The 21,561-nt window shown below is 41.9% G+C and overlaps 1 protein-coding gene across 1 annotated transcript; it reads left to right on the forward strand.

Moving 5' to 3' along the window:
- The first annotated feature begins 29 nt into the window (after nt 1-29).
- LRRC42 (leucine rich repeat containing 42) lies at nt 30-21,144 on the forward strand. The gene is made up of 8 exons (XM_027059119.2): nt 30-241; nt 6,010-6,496; nt 11,792-11,923; nt 13,093-13,211; nt 14,977-15,065; nt 15,235-15,348; nt 18,872-18,956; nt 20,645-21,144. Exons 2-8 carry the CDS (start codon nt 6,024-6,026, stop codon nt 20,917-20,919), a joined length of 1,287 nt encoding a protein of 428 aa, XP_026914920.1. The 5' UTR covers nt 30-241; nt 6,010-6,023; the 3' UTR covers nt 20,920-21,144.
- The last annotated feature ends 417 nt before the right edge of the window (nt 21,145-21,561 follow it).

Genomic DNA, 21,561 nt, shown 5'->3' on the forward strand with positions numbered 1-21,561 from the left:
CTCATGCCGGGTTCCGCGCACGCGCGTCTTCCCAGCCCAGCCTTCTCCCCCGCCCCCGCCAGTTCCGCGGTCCCACAGCGCCAGGTCGCCCCCAGCCCCCTCCCTCCTCCCAACCTCTCTCGGTCCCACCCTCCCTAGCTTTGTGCCCGGGGCGCCGAGCCGCTTCCCCCATCAGCCGCGCTGCGGGAGGAGGGAGCCGCCACCTAGAAGCTGCCGCTCGCAGCCCCGGGCAGGGGCACAGGTAGGTGGCGGCCGCGGGCTGGGCCGCTCACGCAGCCCGGGGCTGCGAGTGGGGGCGGGGGCGGGGTGTGAGGGAGGGGCGGACTGGGGGAGGGGTAGACCGGGAGGGACGGGGTTGGGGTGTGGTTTGGGTGAGAGGTGTGAGGATGAGGAGATAGGGGTATGGGAGATGGAATTACGGGTGGGGTCGGGGTGCCGTGGTAGGGCAGTTGGGGGCAAGGTGGGAGAAAGGACCTGGGTCACTTTGGGCGGGCTCGGGGAGGGGCATGCGTGGGAATTGAGGGAGGGGTGGAGAATTGCGGTACTGGGGAAGGGGAAAACGAAGTGGGATTTGAGGGTTGTAAGAAGAAAAGGATCAGGATTGGAATAGAAGGGGTGGGGTCTTGGGGGTAGGGGAGAAAAGTTGGGGGTGTGGATTATGAAGTTGGGCGTTGTGAGGCGTGAAGGAAGGAGATTTTGAAGGTTATCGACAGAAGACAAGAAAAGGGATGGAGAGATTGTCGTCCTAGGAGAGGGAATCCCAGACAGTGGGAGGAAGGGAAGAATACTTGGCGAAGGACAGGGGAATCGATGGGGGTGGAACAGTGTGGGGAAGGAAGGAGAGGCAGGTGGAAGTGGAATAAGGTGTTTGGGACCGAGAACCTTATTTCACAAGGGCCTGGAAGGGCCTGAGATGTGAGAAGTCAGGGCAGGGATGCTGGGAGTGGATGAAGGGAGTGAGGTGAGGATTTGGGGTGTAGAGATTGGGTTGTGTGTGAATAGCTCTAGAGTTGGCAGGTAGAAGAACTGTAAGAGTGTCAGGATGTAGAAGAGATTGGCCTGCTCCTGGAGGGAAGTAGGGAGCTGGGTGTGGTGTGAAAGGAAAGGGTAGGGGTGAAAAGGCAGGTAGGAAAGTGCTGGGGGTGGGGGGCGGTGGGAATGCGAGGAGTTAAAAATTGAATAATGGTGGTGACACAGAACAATGCAGGTAAGGCTGTTAGTTGGTTATTGGTGGTTTGAAACTAGTTTCTGTTCAAATTTTGGTGTGGAAATTTTCTCAAGAATACTGCATTTTCAAATAAACCAAGGGTGTCTGCAGCCTTGGGATGAAGGCCATGGGTTGACAGATGTTTTCCTGGTGTGTGGATGTGGGTAATTTCTGCCCTGGCAGAGGGAGGAAGGGAGGCCTCAGTGTAGCTCTGTCCTGGCTCTGTTCCCACCAACTCTTTCTTCAGATGTCCACTTTTTTTTTTTTTTTTTTTTTAAATCTCCTCTCTGCCCACCCCCCCACCCAAGCTTAAGCTAGCGAATACCAGAAGGATCAAACAGGTGGGTGAGATTAATTTTTAACATCTTTTTTTAATTCTTAAGGCTGATGTCATATTTTTATTCTTGAGAGACAGTATCATGCAGTTGAAAGAGCTTGAGCTTTGGAGTAATACAGCCTTGAGATTGAATTCTGGCTCTGCCATTTACTAGCTCTGTGCCTTAAGTAAGTTCCTTTACTTCTCTGGGCCTCTTTACCTGTTAAGTGGCAATCCTGATCTCAAAGGATTGTCAAGGGCTACATGAGATCACTTAATAGAGTACCTAGCACGGTTCTTGACATCCAGTCGGTGCTTAATAAATGGTAGCTATCACACCCAGTATCATCATCATCAGTATGATTTATTCTTAGGGGATTGTTACTTTACCTCCTAAAATTAAGGAAAGTGTTTACTTCAAATTAGAGAGCCATAGACTCAGCTCACATTTTTAATCCTGTGACTTCTGTCCCCGATTCCTTCCCTCCAGTCCATTTGCATGGGATGGTCCTGCTTTTTGCTTGGTAAACTGGTTGCAGGTTGTAAAAAGTTGCCATGTTTAGTTATGAGTTATTTTTGTTTTTTGCCTCTTATTTAGAGGCTATAAAGAACTGAGTTCTTAATGTAGTAAGGTTACATTTTTTTCATTTGATGAAATGATACGTTTTGTGATAACTTTGGCTCATTTGTGGTGACTGAATAGAACACTGTTGTAATATTTTCTTTTTCTAAAGTTTATTTTGAAAGAGAATGAGTGAGCAGCGAAGGGGCAGAGAGAGAGAGGGAGAGAGACAGAATCTCAAGCGGACTCCATGCTGCCAGCACAGAGCCCAACATGGGCCTCGAACTCATGAACCGTGAGATCATGACCTGAGCTGAAATCAAAAGTCAGACACTTAATCAACTAAGCCACCCATGCTCCCCATGATATTTTTCTTTTTTTTTTTAATTTTTTTTTTAACATTTATTCATTTTTGAGACAGAGACAGAGCATGAATGGGGGAGGGTCAGAGAGAGAGGGAGACACAGAATCTGAAACAGGCTCCAGGCTCTGAGCTGTCAGCACAGAGCCCGACGGGGGGCTCGAACTCACGGACCGTGAGATCATGACCTGAGCCGAAGTCGGCCGCCCAACCGACTGAGCCACCCAGGCACCCCCCCATGATATTTTTCTATGAGGTTGTATGGTTTACAAAACTGCCTCTCTGGAGACCAGCTGGGAGACCATCAGAATACCTTGTCATTCTGTTGATCTAATATAAAATATAGTTAATACAGATCTCACCTAGACATTCTTACAGATACTAGTTATTTTAATTTTCCAGTTTGTGTGGGATTTTTGCCATGGTATAGCACAGGCCCTGTTGCCTGAGGGCCCATTTATAATAGACCGCCGTGTAAAATGGCCAGGCATAAGTAAAACCAGGTACAGAAGCTTTATGTGGAATACTCTTGTCTTTATGGTTCTTAACCTTGAAAGGTTTAAACATTAATTCTTAGCTCATTCTATAGTACCTCACAAACTCTCCGGAAGCTTCTTATTGGGAGAATGTGAGATGCACAAAGTTAGTAGTAGAAATCAAAGGTTACCTGGATTTCCTGAACCAAGGTTAGTTACTCAAGTACCTTCAATTGAAGAGCAGAGGAGCCTTGGGGCTTCTGGACAGATAATGTAGGTTTACTTTTCAGGAAATACTGGGTTTTTCTTTCATCATTTAGAAAGATAACTAGCATTTGATGAGTACTTTAGAGGTAAAATATAGCCAGAACTATGCCATTTTTGAAAGTGATCGATGCAAAGGGAAGCTGCCAGGATTTGGGGCAGCCTGGGTTAGCATCCTTACTCTGATCCCAAGTTGCTTGTGCCCTCTGCTGGATGGAATCAGACTTTTCTGATTTTCACCCGAAGCGGTCATTCATCATTTGTCCATTGGACTCCAAAGTTTGTGGAACACACTGTTGGGGTGAGAGTTAGGGGTAATACGGATGGGCACACCCTGTTTCATTGTCAGGGAGCTTATAGTGTGCTGATTTATTATAATATGCTATCTTCCATAGAATTTGCCTTTCTCATATTACAGTCAAGTCATTCTTTTTTAGGGCCATGCCGGGTGACAAATTTCTGATCCACAGGTAGAGTAGGGCTCTAAATGTCCAAATCCAGGGATAGAGACTAAGGGGCTCTGCTTTGTCTCCTCATCCTCAAGATTAAAGTCTGTGAGGTTGAAGGGGCCAGACACTTATCTCTACTGGATGAAGAGCTTAGAATAAGAGAGGCATTTCGTTAGCAGCAGACACTGAATACTGGCGAGAGTATGGGTTAGAAGAGCTGGCACTGTGACAGGAATTTTTTTTTCTGGGTTTTAGATTTTTCCCCCTGGTAGTACCAGTAGCAATATACTCCCATCATCTGCTTTGCTTCTTCCACCTGCAGAAGGGTCTGGCAAGTCGGGGAGGAGCCTGCAGCTGTTGCCTAGAAGAGGAGCTGGCTCCTAGCAACAGTATCATCAGGCCCTGCAGCTCAGAGCACTAAGTCTGTCCCTTTGAGGTCTCACCCTTCCTTTCATTCAGTCCAGCAAGTATCTGTTGAGGGCTTACTCAGTACTAGGCCCTGTGTTGGGCCTGGGAAAAAGAGACGAATCCATTAAGTGTCTTGCCTTCAAAGAGCTCATAGCTCTGAGAACATTAGCAAGTGAACAGACATAGTACACAGTCCTACATGCTATATAGAGAGAAGGAGACACTGGCCCTCTGGGAAAATCAGACAGGCATGCACTGGTGCAGGGGTTAGTGAAGATTTCCCAGGAGAAGGATGGTGGTTGAGCTCGGTAATGAGAGTAAGGCTTAACTAGGTCAGAAAAGCAAAGAAGGATGTTCCAACCAAAGACAGCAGAATGGGCAAAGACCATTGGGATAAGAGAGCACAGCCAACTTACTTATAGTGTGGCGTGGCTGAAGGTAGGGCATAAGAAGATGGGCAGGAAAAGGTGAGGCTGTCAGGCTAGGCAGGGCCCTTCTTTCTGATGTGCTTTTATACACATAATTATCCTCCAGAGAAACATGGATTGCCCGGATGCCCACAAGCAGGATCACTGTTTGATCTCCAGAGACTCAGCATTTTTGATCACTGACTTGTTTGCTTTTACATGGCATCAGAGCTACATCCCAGCCCTGCACGGATGCAGAAGAAGCTGGGTTAGCTCAGTTTAAAAGCCAGAGTCTTTTATTTATTTTAGAGGGAGAGAGAGAATCCTAAGCAGGCTCCATGCTCATTGCGGAGCAGGATGTAGGGCTTGATCCCATGACCCTGGGATCATGACCTGAGGCAAAATCAAAAGTCACTTAGCCTAACCAACTGAGCCACCTAGGTGCGGAGAGAGTCATTTAAAGATAAAGGCAGTTATTTGACATGTATAAATTTTTTTCTGTCTAAGTTGCTGTGGAAATGATAATCAAACACTTTCATTTAACATAGCAATTTCTCATGTATTTTTGAAATCTCACAGTGTCTCAGGAAAACAGATATTCCAATTGATGCTTGAGCACAAAATGTCACCCATAGGATTGCATAAATGCCCACTGTTTTTGGTATTTTGCCTTAGCTCAAAAGTATCTAATAGAACCTTAAGAGATAATGATGTTTCCAAGGAGTAGAATAGCTTTCTTTTTAGCTCTTGTGATGGAGGTCTTTCTTTGTAGATCCAAAAAACCGTATTGCTCGTGGTCTATGTAAGGGTTAGCAAATGAGTAAACTTTAGTTCCACAAATATCTGCTCAGGGACTGTTATATGCCAGAGCACTATGTTAAGGAGTCTGGATGAATTAAACACGGTCCCTCTCCTCAAGGAGCTCAAACCAGTAGAACACAGGCCCAGAAATAAATCAGTAGTGGAACACTGAGTCAACAAAGATGTGGAAGGTGCCAAGGTAGCAAGGGAATTATTAGTTGCTGGTCTTTGTTCTGTGCATAAATATATTTTTAAAAACAGAAATAGTAAATTTCTTATGTACTGTTTGTAACTTTCAAATCAGTAAAAAAATTTAGGATTTTAATGACTGCATACGTTCCATGGTGCAGATGTATCATAACTTATTTAATAACACCCCTGTTGGACATTTAGGTTGTTTCCAGTTGTTTTGCTATTACCAACTGAGCTGCTATGACTTTCCTTGGAAGTGACTCTGCGTGCTTCTGTAACTTCCTCAGGGTGAATTTTAGAAATAAGATTTGAGCTGGCTTTTGAAAGATGAGTGGGAGTGCACCAGGTACAAAGAAAAGGGGGAAAGTAAGAAACGGCGTTCCAGGTGGAGGCAATAGAGGCAGCCTTCATTGCCAGAGTTCACAGGCAACTGGTAAGCTTTGTTTCCCCAACCAACCAAAGGGCCTTCCTGGTAGGCTTATAAAGCTCTGGGCACAGCAAGATGAAATTACAGGTTACAAATGGCATTTTAATTGGATTGCTTCCTTTGTGCTTTGCTTTTACAGTTGCAACCAAGGCAATGTCTTACTACCTCAACTCAGAAAACCACCTGGACCCAGGACCTATCTATGTACGAGAAAACGGTCAGCTACACATGGTCAATCTGGCCTTGGATGGTGTCAAGAGTAGCCTGCAGAAGCCAAGGCCTTTCAGACTGTTTCCCAAAGGCTTCTCTGTGGAGCTTTGCATGAACAGGGAAGATGATACTGCACAGAAAGAGAAGACTGATCATTTCATCTTTACATATACCCGGGAGGGGAATCTTCGGTACTCTGCCAAATCTCTCTTCAGCCTCGTCCTGGGCTTTATCTCCGACAATGTTGATCATATTGATTCCCTTATTGGCTTTCCTGAGCAGATTGCTGAAAAGCTGTTCTCTGCTGCAGAAGCCAGACAGAAATTCACAGAGCCAGGTGCAGGGCTGAGGGCTTTACAGAAATTCACTGAGGCCTATGGAAGTCTGGTGCTTTGCTCCCTGTGTTTGCGAAACAGGTGGGTGTTCCGATTGGGATAGCGAGTATTTTATTGGGTGTGTTAATTCTGTCTAGTGCTCAGGCTTCGTGGGCTTGGGGGCTTCCCCCATCAAATAGCAGTTCAATTTAAAACTTCCAAATACAAAGTGGCAGACCATTTTGAGAAAAATCACTCTTTCTCGCTCCCTACCCCCACCAGAAAACACTTAGCTTTATTTTGAAATCTCTTTGCCACTACTTGACTGCTACCACTCTTCCATTCAGTAAAAAAAATAACTCATCTACCAACTCCCCCCCCCCCCCAACTTTTCTAGTGTGAGAAAACAAAAGACAAAGAATGTGATCTGCCAAATATCTCTTGGTATGCTCTTGGGGATGTGAAGATTAGGAACCAGAGTTCTGGGCTCTGTTCCAGTTCTCAGACCTCTAGATATTTAACATTAGATAAAAAGGAACTTTAAAATAGTGATTAAAATTTCGAGTATCCTAAAGTTTGGAAATTTTCACATAAGATCTGTTCACCTTAAAAATAGAAACTACCAGTTATTTTATCAGCAGAAGATGGGTTTATTCAGGAATAAAAGAGAATTGCAACCTGGGACAAACAAGCTATGGCAAAACCACAGGCAAGTCCAAGGGAACAAAGGAGGGGCATACTTTTTTTTTTTTTTTTTTAATTATTTATTTTGAGAGAGAGACAGACAGACAGACAGACAGTGAGCAGGGGAGGGGCAGAGAGAGAAAATCCCAAGCAGGCTCCACGCTGTCAGTGCAGAGCTTGATGCAGGGCTCAAACTCACAAACCATGAGATCATGACCTGAGCTGAAATCAAGAATCAGAAGCTCAACCAACTGAGCCGCCCAGGTATCCCAAGGCATACTCTTTTAAGGAGAAAAGGAAGGTGGGAAGGTTGTTTGGAACTAAAAGTCATTGGAGTAAGCTAGGAGTTCAAAGTGTGGTGACTTTTCATTGGTAAAGCTATTGCCAGGGTGGGGGGTCCGGGGGGGGGGGCGGATGATGAGGAAAACAGTTTCTTTACTGGCTGGGAGTAGTAGAATAGGGTTTGCGTGAAAGGTCAAGTCCATTTAAGGTCAAGCCTCGCTCTTTCTGTTGGGTCCACTATTGACCTCTAGTGATAGGGCTTAAGAGCTCCCCCTGCTGAAAACTCCCCTCTTCATTTTAGTGAGGCTTCCCATGACTCATTTTCACAGGTCCCAACAGCAACCCTTGTGACTTGCCTTTGCTCATATGCTTTTATTGATTGATTTTTTTTTAAATTTTTTTACAGTTTTATTTTTGAGGGAGAGAAAGCAAATGGGGGAGGGGCAGAGAGAGAGGGAGACACAGAATCCAAAGCACACTCCGGGCTCTGAGCTGTCAGCACAGAGCCTGATGCAGGGCTTGAACCCACAGATGTGAGATCATGACCTGAGCCGAAGTTGGACACCCAACCAACTGAGCCACCCAGGCGCCCCATGCTTTTATTGATTTATTTAAAGTTTTTGTTCCATCATGTAAAATGAGCATTTTTTAATTAAAAAAAAAAAAACCTTTAAAAATGTGCATGGAAAATTCAAACACAAACACAAAAAGATATAAAGTGAAACAATCTCCCATTTTATCTTCTATCTTTCCAGAAGCAGCTATTCACAGTTTTACATCATTCCAGAGATATCTCACACATGTACACGCATCTATAACTCTCCCCTTTGTTATACAAGTGGCAGCATACTGCTTACACTGTTACACACTTTGCTTTCTTTACATATTTTGAAAATCATTAGCCATCAACACCTGTAGATTTAAAAAATTAGTATGCCACTGTGTGAACTTTTCTTGTGATTAGAAAATGTGAAAGGTAGCTTACTATTAAGATGCACCGTCAATATGACTGTTAAAACAAGGCTAAGAAGAGCATATACGAGAAGAAAGTCATACCAGAAAGCATAAGCTAAACTCATATGCTTACAAAAACAAAAAAGAAGCAATCTTTATTTAATTGGCTCACGGAATTAATGGTTTCACCCCAGTCCTAACATGGTACTATAAAAAGACAAGGCATAAACACATGCCGATGAGAGCAGAACCGTGGACTTAGGAACGGAGCAGGCACATTCTAAAAGCTCTGTCTCTGTGCTGTGGTCAGTCACGACCAAACCGGGGGCCGCTGCCAGAAGAAAAAAGAATTACCTTACCTAAATGAAAAAGCCTAAGCAATAGTTCATTGTAGCTCATATATTTAAAATACATTTTACTCCTTCATGTTTTGTTCCAAGTTATTTATGTTCATTGTAGAAAAATTAGAACAATGAAAAATAAATGGATGATACATACTGTATCTTAAAATTATTTTATAAAGGCAGTGCATATTTGGGAAATACATAAAGCTATAATTTTAAGAAATTCATAAGGCCACTATATGTGGTGATCATTTTCAAATACACACTTGGAAATATACTCTATAACTTGTTTTCTGTTTTTCCCCCATCTACCATTATAGCTAAGGTATTTCTTATGATGGCAAAAATACTTTTTATCCATTTGTGATGTCTGTGTACCGTTATAATTTTCTTTATAATTTTTCAAATTTTCTTAATTTTTTTTCTACAAGGAACTTGTATTACTTTTATAATCAGAAAAATGGAAACATTTTTAACATGATTTTTGATTCATGTTTTAGTGCAACAATTCTCAACTTTGTTGTCTTATTCAGATACAAGAGTAAGATTTTCAATTATGGTTCCAAACTTCCCTTCTACTTTAGAATCCCCAAAGGAAAAATAGGAAATACAAGAGATTTGGGTTTGCATTTACAATCCAGGGCTGATGCTGCTGCAGAAAGGTTTTACCAGCACAAAAGAGTTCAAGTCAAAGAGAAAGAGGCTGAGAAAATTATTGAAAATAAGATGATTGGAGATGTTCAGTCACTTGCTGTCTTGGGGTAGGTCACAAAGCTGCTTGTCAGAAGAAGCCAGTGTCTTTGCAGCTGGGTCCCAACCGTGTAAAACTATTTCTTCCTTGTGTTGAAAACTCAGTGGTTTGGGTTTTTTTAAGTTTATTTATTTATTTTGAGAGGGAGAGAGTGTGCGCACTCACGTGCAAGCATGAACAGGGGAGGGGCAGAGAGAGAGAGAGAGAGAGAGAGAGAATCCCAAGCTGACTTCACCGTCAGCCAAGAGCCCAACACAGGGCTTGATCCCACAAACTGTGAGATCATGACCTGAGCCAAAATCAAGGGTCAGATGCTTAACCGACTTGAGACACCCAGGTGCCCCGAAAGCCCAGTGATTTTTAAGCCCACTGGTGGTCACAGGGAGGCAAGTATGTTTTCTTAAAATATCATCCTGGGGCTCCTAGGTGGCTCATTGGGTTAAGTGTCTGACTCTTGATTTCGACTCAGGTCATGATCTCACAGTTTGCGAGATCAAGCCTCACATTGGGCTCTGTGCTTAACAGTGCAGAGCCTGCTTGGGATTCTCCCTATCTGTCTGTCTCTCTCTCTTTCTCTCTCTCTTTGCTCCTTCCTCTGCTCACACCCGCCTGCACGCTTTCTCTCTGCCTCAAATAAAAAAATAGCTACCATTGAATGAAGTTCTATAAGATGTCATGTGTTTTTGGAATATTGTTTCTAATTTTCTTAATAATTCTTAAAAGAAGTAATCCTTTACCCCATTTTCTAGCTGGAGAAATTGAGGATCAGAGAGGTTAAGTAACTTTCTGTAGTCACACAAGTAATTAGCGTTGTTAAAATCCAAATTCAGGTGTATCTGACACTAAAATAAGCCTGTGTTCTTTATGTTGCTTCTCCATTACACCATTCTGAACTCTATGGGGCAAATCGGAAGACCAGTGTTGAGCAAGACCCTAGAGCTTTGATCATGTCCTAGATAAGCATCTAGTAGTGTCTGTGGCTTTGTATGTTGGTTTCTCAGCCTTGATTTTGTAATGTTTGTTAATCAAAGTATACATTGTTAGGTCCTTTGCAGATAACCCTTGTTTCAGAATTACTGAAAATATTTTGGTTAATTGATCAAAGGATGTGTGTTTTCCTTTCTCTGATTGCCAGTAATCCCCCAAATCCCCATTAACCCACTTCAACTCTGTGATTGGAAGATGGAAAACAGCAGCTTTATTTACAGTGCAATTAAAATATGTCTGAGTAAATAAGGCTCAATTGTGTACCCAGCTGAGCTCTGTCACCAGGCAGCTTAGAGAGGGTATCAATGCCCCAGGCCATCTGTACTTAGCAGTCAGGCCAGTGATCAGCTTCAGCACATCTTATTTTGATTGGAAATAGGAAGAAAAGAGATATAACTCCCCTCTTGCCCTCACATTATTCCATCTTGTTTTTGGTAATTGTGATCCTATTGACAGAAGAGAGAAGTGAGCACTATTAAGTGTCACTCCACTGATCCTAGCCTACCATTTTGCAATCGAAACTTTAGACACCCATGGGGAGAATGGATGAGAAAGGCAGTCTCTTGCTATAAGTTAGTTTCCCTGTTCTTTTAGGATCCTCTCCTCTGTTTCCTGTCACACCTAATCCCTTTTTGATTTTTTCTCACTGACATCATCTGAAATAGATGAACAACTAGAAAGCAGGGTGGAGGCCCTAGCCCGGGCTGTGAAATGCCCTTTTGATCTTCTTTTCCTCTCCAGAGGCCTGCCTGATGCTTCCTGATAATAGTTTGGCAAGGTGCTCCAGTGTAATTAAATTGTTTGTGCTCACAGACTTGTCTTAACCATCTCAATTAGACTGAGTCTTTGGAGTCTATCATGCTGCACTTACTTTTGGAGTAAAGTTAATAGGCACAGTGGAGTGAGCAGCTACTGAAGCGTGTGTTTGAATAGAAGAGAGAAAATGTGATCTGCCAAATATCTCTTGGTATATTCTTGGGGATGTGCAGAGATTGGAACCCAGAGTTCCAGGTCATATTCCAGTTTTCAAACCAGTAGATCCTGAGCATAAGGTAAAAGGCAACTTCAAAAAAATGAATGATTAAGTTTTTGAGTATCCTAAAGTTTGGAAATCCTCCCATAGGGCCCAACACCAACACCAAGGTCTGTCTTCTGAAAAAGCAGATATTTTTTCTTGTGTCTTGCCTTTGCTCGTACATTTTTATTTAAAGATTTTATCCCACCATCATGTAAAAAGACTTTTAAGACATTTACTAATTTAAAAACTCAACCTGTGCCCACATAGTAGTTGGTGAAGTCGGCTTATTACATAGTACCTTGTCCTGATAGACTGTTGACTGTTAATGGTAACGTTTTAAAAAGAAAAAGTTGTTGATTGCCCTCCATGCCCCACAGATACCTGGTGATTTCAGAAAAAATTGAGGAGATTAAGTCTTTCCGGGAGCTGACCTGCCTGGATCTTTCCTGTTGCAAGCTTGGAGATGAGCATGAACTTCTAGAGCATCTCACCAATGAGGCCCTGTCTAGGTATTGACCTGCCACTACTTGTAGATGAATTGTTTTATTTTTTTAAAGAATGTTCCAATGGGATCATCTTGAAGAATGCTGGTTGTTTCCTAATCCTGTGTTTATTTGCTAATTTTTACTCTTTTCTAAACATTTTCAATCTCCTTTAACTGAGCATAAGCAATATAGATTGGACAGGTCTTAGGAAAGTAAGTTAGCTGGTTCCTTTTATAAATAACCTTTATTTCAACACGTAGTATAGGAAACTACAGAGGTGAAAATAATTTTGCTCTCAATTTGTCCAGTCCTAGGTTATTCTAGGATGAGATAGTTATACAGGTATCTACAATCATTTTCTTTTATTTTAACTATCATTGAACTATAAACTACTTAAAACGTAAACTACTAAACACTGCCTAATCCTTTTCAAGAACCATAATCTTAAAAAATCACCCAGTTTATACACATTCACAAATAGACCAACTGATCCCGTTAGTCTGGCCAGCAGAAAGGAGGCCAGATGGGTTCTTTGTGGTTTCATAAACATCCAGAAGGATAACAGCATTACAAAGTTAAGTCTAACCAGCTTCCTGGGGCCTGCCTCAGACAGCGACACTACACAGTGCCCCATACAAAGGTATTTTTGTGTGGGGTTAGTAAAGGTTCAGATTTCTTGTGTAGGGGACAGTGGAGCAAATTAATACACAATTTCAGGTTAGCTGGATGGATTGGGTTATGGGTATACCTAAAAATCCAATCTGAAAATCTGGATTCATAAAGCTAGTTAAAATTAGAGGATTATTTGCTTTGCAAAATGAATTCTCATAGAAATTCTTTAATAGACTTTCCTGACATAGAGTGTTTTTGGTTTTCACTTAGGATTTGTCATGAATGCAGCTTTTGTGTTAAACAGGGTATATTTATTTCCTTCATGAAGTCCCTGTTTACCTCATTTGACCATATACTATTAGTGTCCTCTGCCATCTGAGGTTAGTGCTACATTGACACTTTGATCCCTAAGTTAACCGTCAGTAAATAGCAACAAAAGATTTTTAGCTGTTAAACGCATTGGGTGTGAAATAACAGGATGTAGAGGATATTTTGTATTTTAGGTATTTAGGTGAAATTTATGTATGTGGACTTTCTCAAACTCTGTTTAAGTGATTTATGTATGGACTTTGTTTCCCTAGTGTAACTCAACTCCACCTGAAGGATAATTGTTTATCTGATGCCGGGGTGCGGAAAATGACAGCACCAGTTCGAGTGATGAAAAGAGGCCTTGAAAATCTAACATTATTAGACTTATCTTGTAAGTTTTATTAGCAATTATAGTATTTAACGTTGGAAGAATGGCCTTAGAAATCACCCGTTTTTCCCCATCAATTTAGAGATGGTAAGATGAAGGGGAGGTGACCCTTCCTAGCTGCCATAGCAAGTTAGTGGCAGAGCAGAACTAAAGCCAGAGGCTCTTGACTCCTGACTATATTCCTTTCCTGTATGCTGCCACGTCTTTAGGATAGGAAACACCTTTCGCAGATCTAGAGCAAACAATCCTAAAGTTTATATGGAACTACAGAAGACCCCGAATAGCCAAAGCAGTCCTGAAAAAAAGAATAGGAAAAGCCTTTCCACATTCATCTGGGTCACTTACTGTGTACAGACAGAACAGCCTTTCATCATATTCATGGCACATATAAAGGACATGTGGCTCCTCTCTCTTTGAGTTGCTGATCCATGGTGTCTGTCACCTAGGTCTTTTTTTAATCAGTATTTGTCTGATGACAATCTGAATGAATTCACAGTTGTGATAACTTTCTCAGGATTAACCAGATATTGATTTCAGTGGTAGAAAGTTGGTAGAGATCATTTACAGTTTAGCTGAGCATCCATTGAATATATAGCAGGTTGGTATGGTGTCAAAAGAATAAAAGGAACAGGGGTTTAAGATCAGAGGACAGTCCTTGCTCTGCTGTATTTTTAGCGGCTGTGTACCCTTGAGCAAGTTATTTAACCTCCTGGGCCTTAGCTTCTGTAGAACAGAAACAATAGTGAATGTCCAGTCTCCCTCCCAGGAAAGCATATTTATTCAGCAAATATTTTTTGAGCATCTAGAATGTGCCAGGCATTGTGCTTATGGCCCTGAGGATTCAAGTAGTACTCTCTGAGTTGAGAAGGTAATATGTGAGAAAGGCTTCTGAAAACAGTGCAAGTTAGTGAGTAGTGGTTGTCCTATGTCTAAATACCTTTGAAAATCTTTTTAAAGGGACACTTGGGTGGCTCAGTTGGTTAAGCGTTGGACTTCAGCTCAGATCATGATCTCGAGGTTCATGAGTTCAAGCCCCACATTGGGCCTACTGCTGTCAGCATAGAGCCTGCTTGGGGTCCTCTGTCCCCGTTTCTCTCTGCCCCTCCCCTGCTCATGCTCATGTGTGCGTGTGTGCTCTCACTCTCTAAAACAAAAAGTAAAAACATTAAAAGAAAAAAGAAAGGTTCATAGCTTAAAAATACATATATTTTTAAAATAAATCTTTAACTTTGGAGATGAAATAACCATGCACAAAGTCTGATAAACCATTTTAATACATGTTCATGTATGCTACTTTCATAAAGCTCCAAATTAAACCCTTTGGGATAACTTCCTGGTTAATTTTTTTTTAATGTTTGTTTATTTTTGAGAAAAAGAGCGCGCATGCGAGATGGGGAGGGCCAGAGAGAGAGGGAGACACGGAATCCGAAGCAGGCTCCAGGCTCTCAGCTGTCAACACAGAGCCTGATGCGGGGCTCGAGCTCACTGCCAGTGAGATCATGACCTGAGCCACCCAGGTGCCCCCGTTTATTTTTCTGCTAATCCCCAGCTCCTAGAAAGTTAGAGCTATAAAGGATCTTAAGGGTCATCTAGTATGGCTTTTCCATATCACAGGATAAAGATAAGATCCTTATATTGGTTTTCTCTGCAAAGTTTGCTCACTCAGTACTTTATATTTTATTGTTTGGCATTTTTTCTGAGTTTGTTGTTGGATTTTAGCATTAGTTATACTGTATATTGTAATACAACCTATGTTTCTGGCATCTAGGTAATCCTGAGATCACAGATGCGGGCATTGGATACCTCTTCTCTTTTAGAAAACTAAACTGTTTAGATATTTCTGGGACAGGGCTCAAGGTAAGACATTTGCTCCCTTCTTTTATTTCTCCAGACTGACAATTAGATATTTTTGGCTCCTGCTAATTGGTGTTTAGAAAGAACTGGTATTTATGATAGTACTTATTTCCTACTGAAAGTAAGCACGAATTGACCAGATGTGTGTGCATTCTTATTCTTTCCCTCATAGGACATCAAAGCCATCAAACACAAGCTCCAGACTCACATAGGCCTTGTCCACTCCAAAGTGCCTTTGAAGGAATTTGATCACAGTAACTGCAAGACAGAGGGCTGGGCTGACCAGGTACTGCAGCTTTTTCTCTCCCACAGTGAGAAGTCCAAGTGCTTCAATCAACACTTTGAACAAACATTAATCCTCTTGGTAGTCTGAATGAATGGCCGTCTTCATGTCAAATCAGAGACACTGATGGCCTTTAACTGACCCAGCTACTTAAAGCAAGGTGTTAGATGCTGATCCTTAAATCTCTTGCTCTGCTCACTAGCTTGTGTCTCATCCTTATTCACCCTGGGAGAAAATGCCATGTTATAAACAACTCAGAAAAAAGCATATTCTGGCTTGCTATGCAAAAAAGCAATATGACCTAACTTTAGGACAAATTCCCTTAGCATGTAGATAAATGCTGAAAAGAGAATAAGTTACACTGTTTAGGATTCAAATCTGATTCTTCTCCTTAGTTTGGACCAATTTCTTAACTCTTAGAGTCTTAGTGAGGACATACCTTTTTCTGTCCTCTCACTAAGCAAACCCTCCCATTTTCAACTTCTTGGCTTTGATTCTCTCATGTCTTCTTGGTGGTCTTCCTCAACTTGGTAAAGTGTAGACCTAAATAGGAAGTCAGAAGGTAACCGAGTAGTAGAGCACCAGTAGACAGCAGCTTGCCTGTAGCTCGTGCCTTTCTTCCTCACACACTTTAATATTTCTTGGTGGAGGCCTAGAGGACCCACCAAAATGTTTGGTTCTGAATTCCTCCTTGGCTCCTCTATAATGCATGATGGTGGACCTGTCCAACTGCCTAATTGTAACATCACCTCTCTGTAAGTAATCAGGAAGGGGTGAGTCAGTATTTTAGGAGCACTTTGACATTTGTCCAGAAAACGTTATGCTGAAATAATCACAACAGTGCATTGCCAGAAGGTTTGTAGCACTGAATGAATCCTATATGTATCCAGTGGACTTGGGACAGATGTGGGATAGTCAAACAAAGGTTTAATGAAGTTTGGTAGCACATGATATGGTGGAGTGAGCATAGGCTATGGAGTCAAAGAGACAGGAGTTTGGGATCCTGGCTGGACAGCCCAATAGCTACATGACTTAGACAACTTGGATTTGCTGTTTCTTCATCTGTAAAATGCAGAAACCAGGACCTCTCTTAAATAGCTTAGTGAGGATGAAGTAAAATACCTAGCATCCTGGCCTGAAGTACAGGTGTACCATGGAGATATTGTGGGTTTGGTTCACATCACCTCAATGAAGCGAATATTGTAATAAAGCAAATCTTGCAATAAAGCAAGTCAAATGAATTTTTTGGTTTCCCAGTGCATATAAGATTTCTGTTTATACTGTAGTCTGTTAAGTGTGTGACAGCATTATGTCTAAAAAAGTAAAGTACGTTACATTAATTAAAAATATTTTATTGCTGAGACATGCTAGCCATTGTCACTTGAGCTTTCAGCAAGTCATTGTCACTAATGACCATAACAAATGTAATAACAATGAAAAAACTTGAGGTGTTACAAGCGTTACCAAAATGTAACACAGAGACGTGTAGTGAACAGATGCTGTTGGAAAAATGATGCAAATAGACTCGCTTTACACAGGATTGCCACAGATCTCTAGTTCATAAAAAACAGTATCTGCTAAACGTAATAAAGCAAAGGTCAGCAAAGAGAGGCGTGCCTTTAAGTTGATGGGGCTCCTTCATACACACAGCTTCAGGCCATATCCCCCTGAGCAGGCCCCTAAAGCGTGGCAGCAGCATTTTACCCATCTCTTGCTGATCCCCACTGAAATGTTTCAGGCTGACTCCAGTCTCCTGCCTCGTTCTCCCCAGGTGACACAGAAAAATGATGGCCGCTAACAGGAGTCCCCATACTGCTCTATCAATGTCTCAGAAATTTTCCATTTCTTCAACCATATCCTACTTCCCTCTTATCCAAGGGGTCAACTGTGCCACTTTATTCTAGGGATAAGCATGTCAGTGTTTGTTTTTCAGTTACAGTCCCTGAGATCTCCACATTTCTCTGGTATAGGTCACTAACAATTATTTTCCTCTGCTGCCCCACCCTTCAATTTTCAGTCTCATGCTTTGTTGGCCGCTTTCTTTCTGTGTATAAACATGAGTTACCTTTTTTCTAACATGTTCTTCATCCCCCCGCCAATGCAGCCGTGAATTGGTTTCTGCGATCTTGCCCCCCTCCTCATTGCCCACTCAGCTCTTACTCCCTTGTAATCTAGGTGTCTGGTCTCCGCTGCTCTGCGGTGGATGTTTTCTTGAAGGTGGCGTGTGATCTCATTCTCCACCTTGCTCACTTTTCTGCGGTACTGGAATAAACATACGTGCCTTATGCCTTCCTCTCCTGGCCTTTCTCCTGACTCCTGCTCGCTTCTCCCTCTAGCTCTCGCTGATTCCTCACTTCCTCCTCCCTTCCTCTGTTTTCTCTCACTCCCCTGGTGATGTTAACTGATCTTAGCACCTTAACTGTCCCTGCAGGGAAGATTTTACCTTCTCTGACACGTCAGACTTCAGACCCGTTCCTAAATAGTGTCCATAAATCTCTACCGTGCACCCCAGATTTAATGTGTCCGGAACCAAGCTCATTTTCCTCTTTCCTTTCCCCCAGCAGCTCTTCCTCTTGATATTCTTACTAGTGTTAGCAGAAGCACTCTTTTCCTGATTGCCCACTGAGTCACCAGGTTTGGTTGATCCTGGCGTTCTCTTGGATCTGACCCGTTTTCCACAATCAGGAAGTTATCCTGGAAGGGATGATACCTGGTATTCACTGAGTGCTTCCTGCGTGCCAGACACTGCTAAACCCCTCATTTAATGTTCCCAAGAGCCTGGTGTGGTATATACTGACCAAAGAATCAAATCACTTGCTGAGGGTACCCTGGCTAGTAAGTGGAGGCACTAACTCTGGGTCTGTATTCTTACACTCTTGTGCTGTCCTGCCTCTGTGTCCTGAAATGTTTTCTTCGACTTTCTTTAGGATCGTTTCATTGCATACTGTAATGACAACTATCAAATTAAAAGTTCTTGTTACTTGTGTGTGTGAAACAATCGCTTACTTTGTTTATGTATATTTTATATTCAGCCAAGTTTCCAAAAGAATTTGTAGTAGTTTATAATAAAAATATATTTGTAACAGATTTAAAAAACGGAAACTGATCATGAAAGATGAGAATATGGAAACATGGGCATTTTACGTACAAGAGTTTGAATTGTATTTGGTATATTTAAGGCATGGAAGTGAATCTAGGAACGTGTGAAAAGTATTATGACTAAGGTTTTACATTTTATTACTTAATTTGAGAATATGCACTTTTTTCTGGCTTGCAATAGAGATGAAAATAGGGAATCAGCTTCATAGATTTTTCCTGAGTCATGGAAACACAGATATCCAACATGTTTGTATTCTGATCACCTTATGTGTTAAAACAGAAAATCCAGGCTTGACTTGGTTATTCTTACCACCTGTCATCTGAAGTAAGATTACCACAGGGATTTGTGTTTCTGGAAAGGGAGCTAGAGGAAACAAGGAAAACTTGAGATTTTGTTCGGATTCAAATCTTTCCAAATGCATTTTAGATTGTTCTGCAATGGGAGCGTGTGACTTCAGAAGCTGTGAAGCCACGAGAAACCAGGGAGCCTCGAACAGCAGCTCAACACTTCTGTAAGAAATTTCCTTTTCTTTGGAGTTTTTGCCCTTAGGTTATTTGCACCCTTAAAGCAGTTAGCCCATCTTAACCCAGTGGGAAAAGTAATTATGATGGTATTGACTTAAAGAGATCATCAAAACTTGTATTGTCTCAACATGCTACAGCATAAGTTCACACTTAGCCTCAAGCACCTACACCAGGAAAGTAGTTTATTAAATGTACGTGTGTGTGTTTGTATGACTATCCCATTTTGTTTCAAAAAAGATTTGCAGTGGCACACAAGTGGATAGAGCACAGAACATTAAAAAAGGAATTAAGTGTAACCAAAAGATAGAAGCAATGCAGGTATCCATCAAAAGGTGGAATGGATAAGGGTACCTGGCTGGCTCAGTCGGTGGAGCATGTGACTCTTGATCCCTGGATTGTGAGTTTGAGCCCCAAGTTAGGTGTAGAGATTACTTAAAAATGAAATCTTTATTTGTTTTTTATTTTTTTTAACGTTTATTTTTAAGAGAGAGAGAGAGACAGAGCATGAGTGGGGAGGGGCAGAGAGGGGGGAGACACAGAATTTGAAGCAGGCTCCAGGTTCTGAGCTGTTAGCACGGAGCCCGATGTGGGACCTGAACTCACATACCGCAAGATCGTGCATGACCTGAGCCGAAGTCGGATGCTCAACTGACTGAGCCACCCAGGCGCCCCAAAAATAAAATATTTAAAAAAAAAGAAAAGAAAGATGAATGGATAAATAACATGTAGTATTTCCATATAATAGAATATTAGCATTAAGACAGAAAGAAGTTTTGACATAACATGGATGGAATTTGAAGAGATCATGCCAACTGAAATAAGCCAGTCAGAAAGAAACAGGTTATATGATTCCTCTTATAAGAGGTTCCTAAAACAGTTGAGAGAAGCAGAAAATAGAGTAGTGGTTGTCAGGGACTGGCGGGGAGGGAAATTGGGAGTTATTGTTTAATAGGTATATCATTTCATTTTGCAAGATGATAAAGTTTTGAAGAAAGATGGTGATGTTTGCACAACAATGAATGTATGTAATGCCACAGAACTAACTATACACTCAAAAATTATAAAAGTGGTAAATTGAGGTTAAGTATATTTTATCATAATTTTTTAAAAGAGTTAAGGGATGAAATCAAAATGAAGGAAAAATAAAGGTAGCAAAATAAGAATTCAGGGCATACCAAAAACTATAGAATAAGGTGGGATCATTTGCTAGAGTGTGCCACAAATTTGGCTCTTTTTTAGAAGACAGAGTCCAGATTTTGAAGAATAATAGGGAACATTTTTTGAGCTTTTACTCTGTGCCGAACATTGAGCTGAACACTTTATATGTTGCTTCATTTATCTCCACATCACCCTCATAAAATAGGATTTATATCCTTATAAAGCTGATTAAATTGAATCTCCGAGAAGCTGCTTGCCCAAGGCCACTTATCCAGAAGTGGCAGAGCTGGGATTTGAATCATAATCTGTCGTACTCCCACATGAGTACACGCCTCCACCCTGTGCCAGTGCACATGCCACTGTTCCTCTGTAGGGCATTCAGAAGAGAATAAAATTAATCCAGACCTCTGCCTGTTAAGGCCTTTGTCGTTTTCCTTGGATCATCTCTCTGGACTTGGGCAGGCATTAGCACACCAGCATAGTCAACTCGTTGCCCCCCCCTCTGTCACCCTCACAGATGGCAAGCGGGCTCGAACAGAAGCCCCTGTGAAGTGTGCCCTTGCAGATACCCACATGAACTCTTCTGAGAAACTCCAGTTCTATAAAGAGAAAGCCCCAGACTGCCATGGGCCACTATTGAAGCGCGAAGCTGTCTCAAGCCAGGAGTCAAAGAAGAGCAAGAAGAGAGCTTTTGAAGAGCCAGAGAAGGAACAGAGCAACTCTTCACAGTCTTCAAAGCAGAAATACGTGTGTCTTGCTGTGGAAGACTGGGACTTGTTAAATTCCTACTGATTGGTAGATAGGAGTTGACCTCTTTCCCCCTACTCTTATGTATGAGGAAAGGGGGCTGATGGTGTTTTCCTTTTTGTTTGACTTTACCTATGGCATTAGCATAGCAAGTGGATATTTCTACTTTTGTGGTGGGGGAGGGGAATGCTATGGAAGTATGTAATAATTTCTAATGTATATTTTCAATACATAGTAATTTTTTCAAATAAACGTTTTTGCTGTCCTTAAGTTCTGCTTGTGAAATGTAGACTGGAGCTACAGGAAACACCACTTTGGTTTGGGATAGGAGGCCAAGTGAATTAACAAGGCGGCTTAGCATGATTTGTTACTACAGGGTGACCCAGCCAAGAGGGTGTGTGTGTGTGTGTGTGTGTGTGTGTGTCTTCCTTCCATTACTGAATGCCTGTGTGCCACACCCTGTCCTCACAGCAACAATGGAAGATAGGTACCAGCCCCACTTTAGAGTTTGGAAAAGTCAGCATCATAGCGAAACTATGGAGAGAGCCCAAATGTCTGTTGACTGATGAATGGATAAAGAAGATGTGGTATATATGATGTGGTAAATATATATATATATATATATATATATGTGTGTGTGTGTGTGTGTGTGTGTGTGTGTATAAATGGATAAAGATGTGTATATAT

This window comes from Acinonyx jubatus, chromosome C1 (genome assembly GCF_027475565.1).
Source record: "Acinonyx jubatus isolate Ajub_Pintada_27869175 chromosome C1, VMU_Ajub_asm_v1.0, whole genome shotgun sequence".
Taxonomy (NCBI): Eukaryota; Metazoa; Chordata; class Mammalia; order Carnivora; family Felidae; genus Acinonyx; species Acinonyx jubatus.

What these genes read in the sequence shown, in the direction of transcription:
- LRRC42 (XM_027059119.2), top strand. Translation starts at nt 6,024, where the DNA reads ATGTCTTACTACCTCAACTCAGAAAACCACCTGGACCCAGGACCTATC. An exon ending in ACCAATGAGGCCCTGTCTAG is followed by an intron (nt 11,924 to 13,092) that starts GTATTGACCTGC and finishes TTGTTTCCCTAG; the next exon opens with TGTAACTCAACTCCACCTGA. An exon ending in AACAGCAGCTCAACACTTCT is followed by an intron (nt 18,957 to 20,644) that starts GTAAGAAATTTC and finishes TCACCCTCACAG; the next exon opens with ATGGCAAGCGGGCTCGAACA.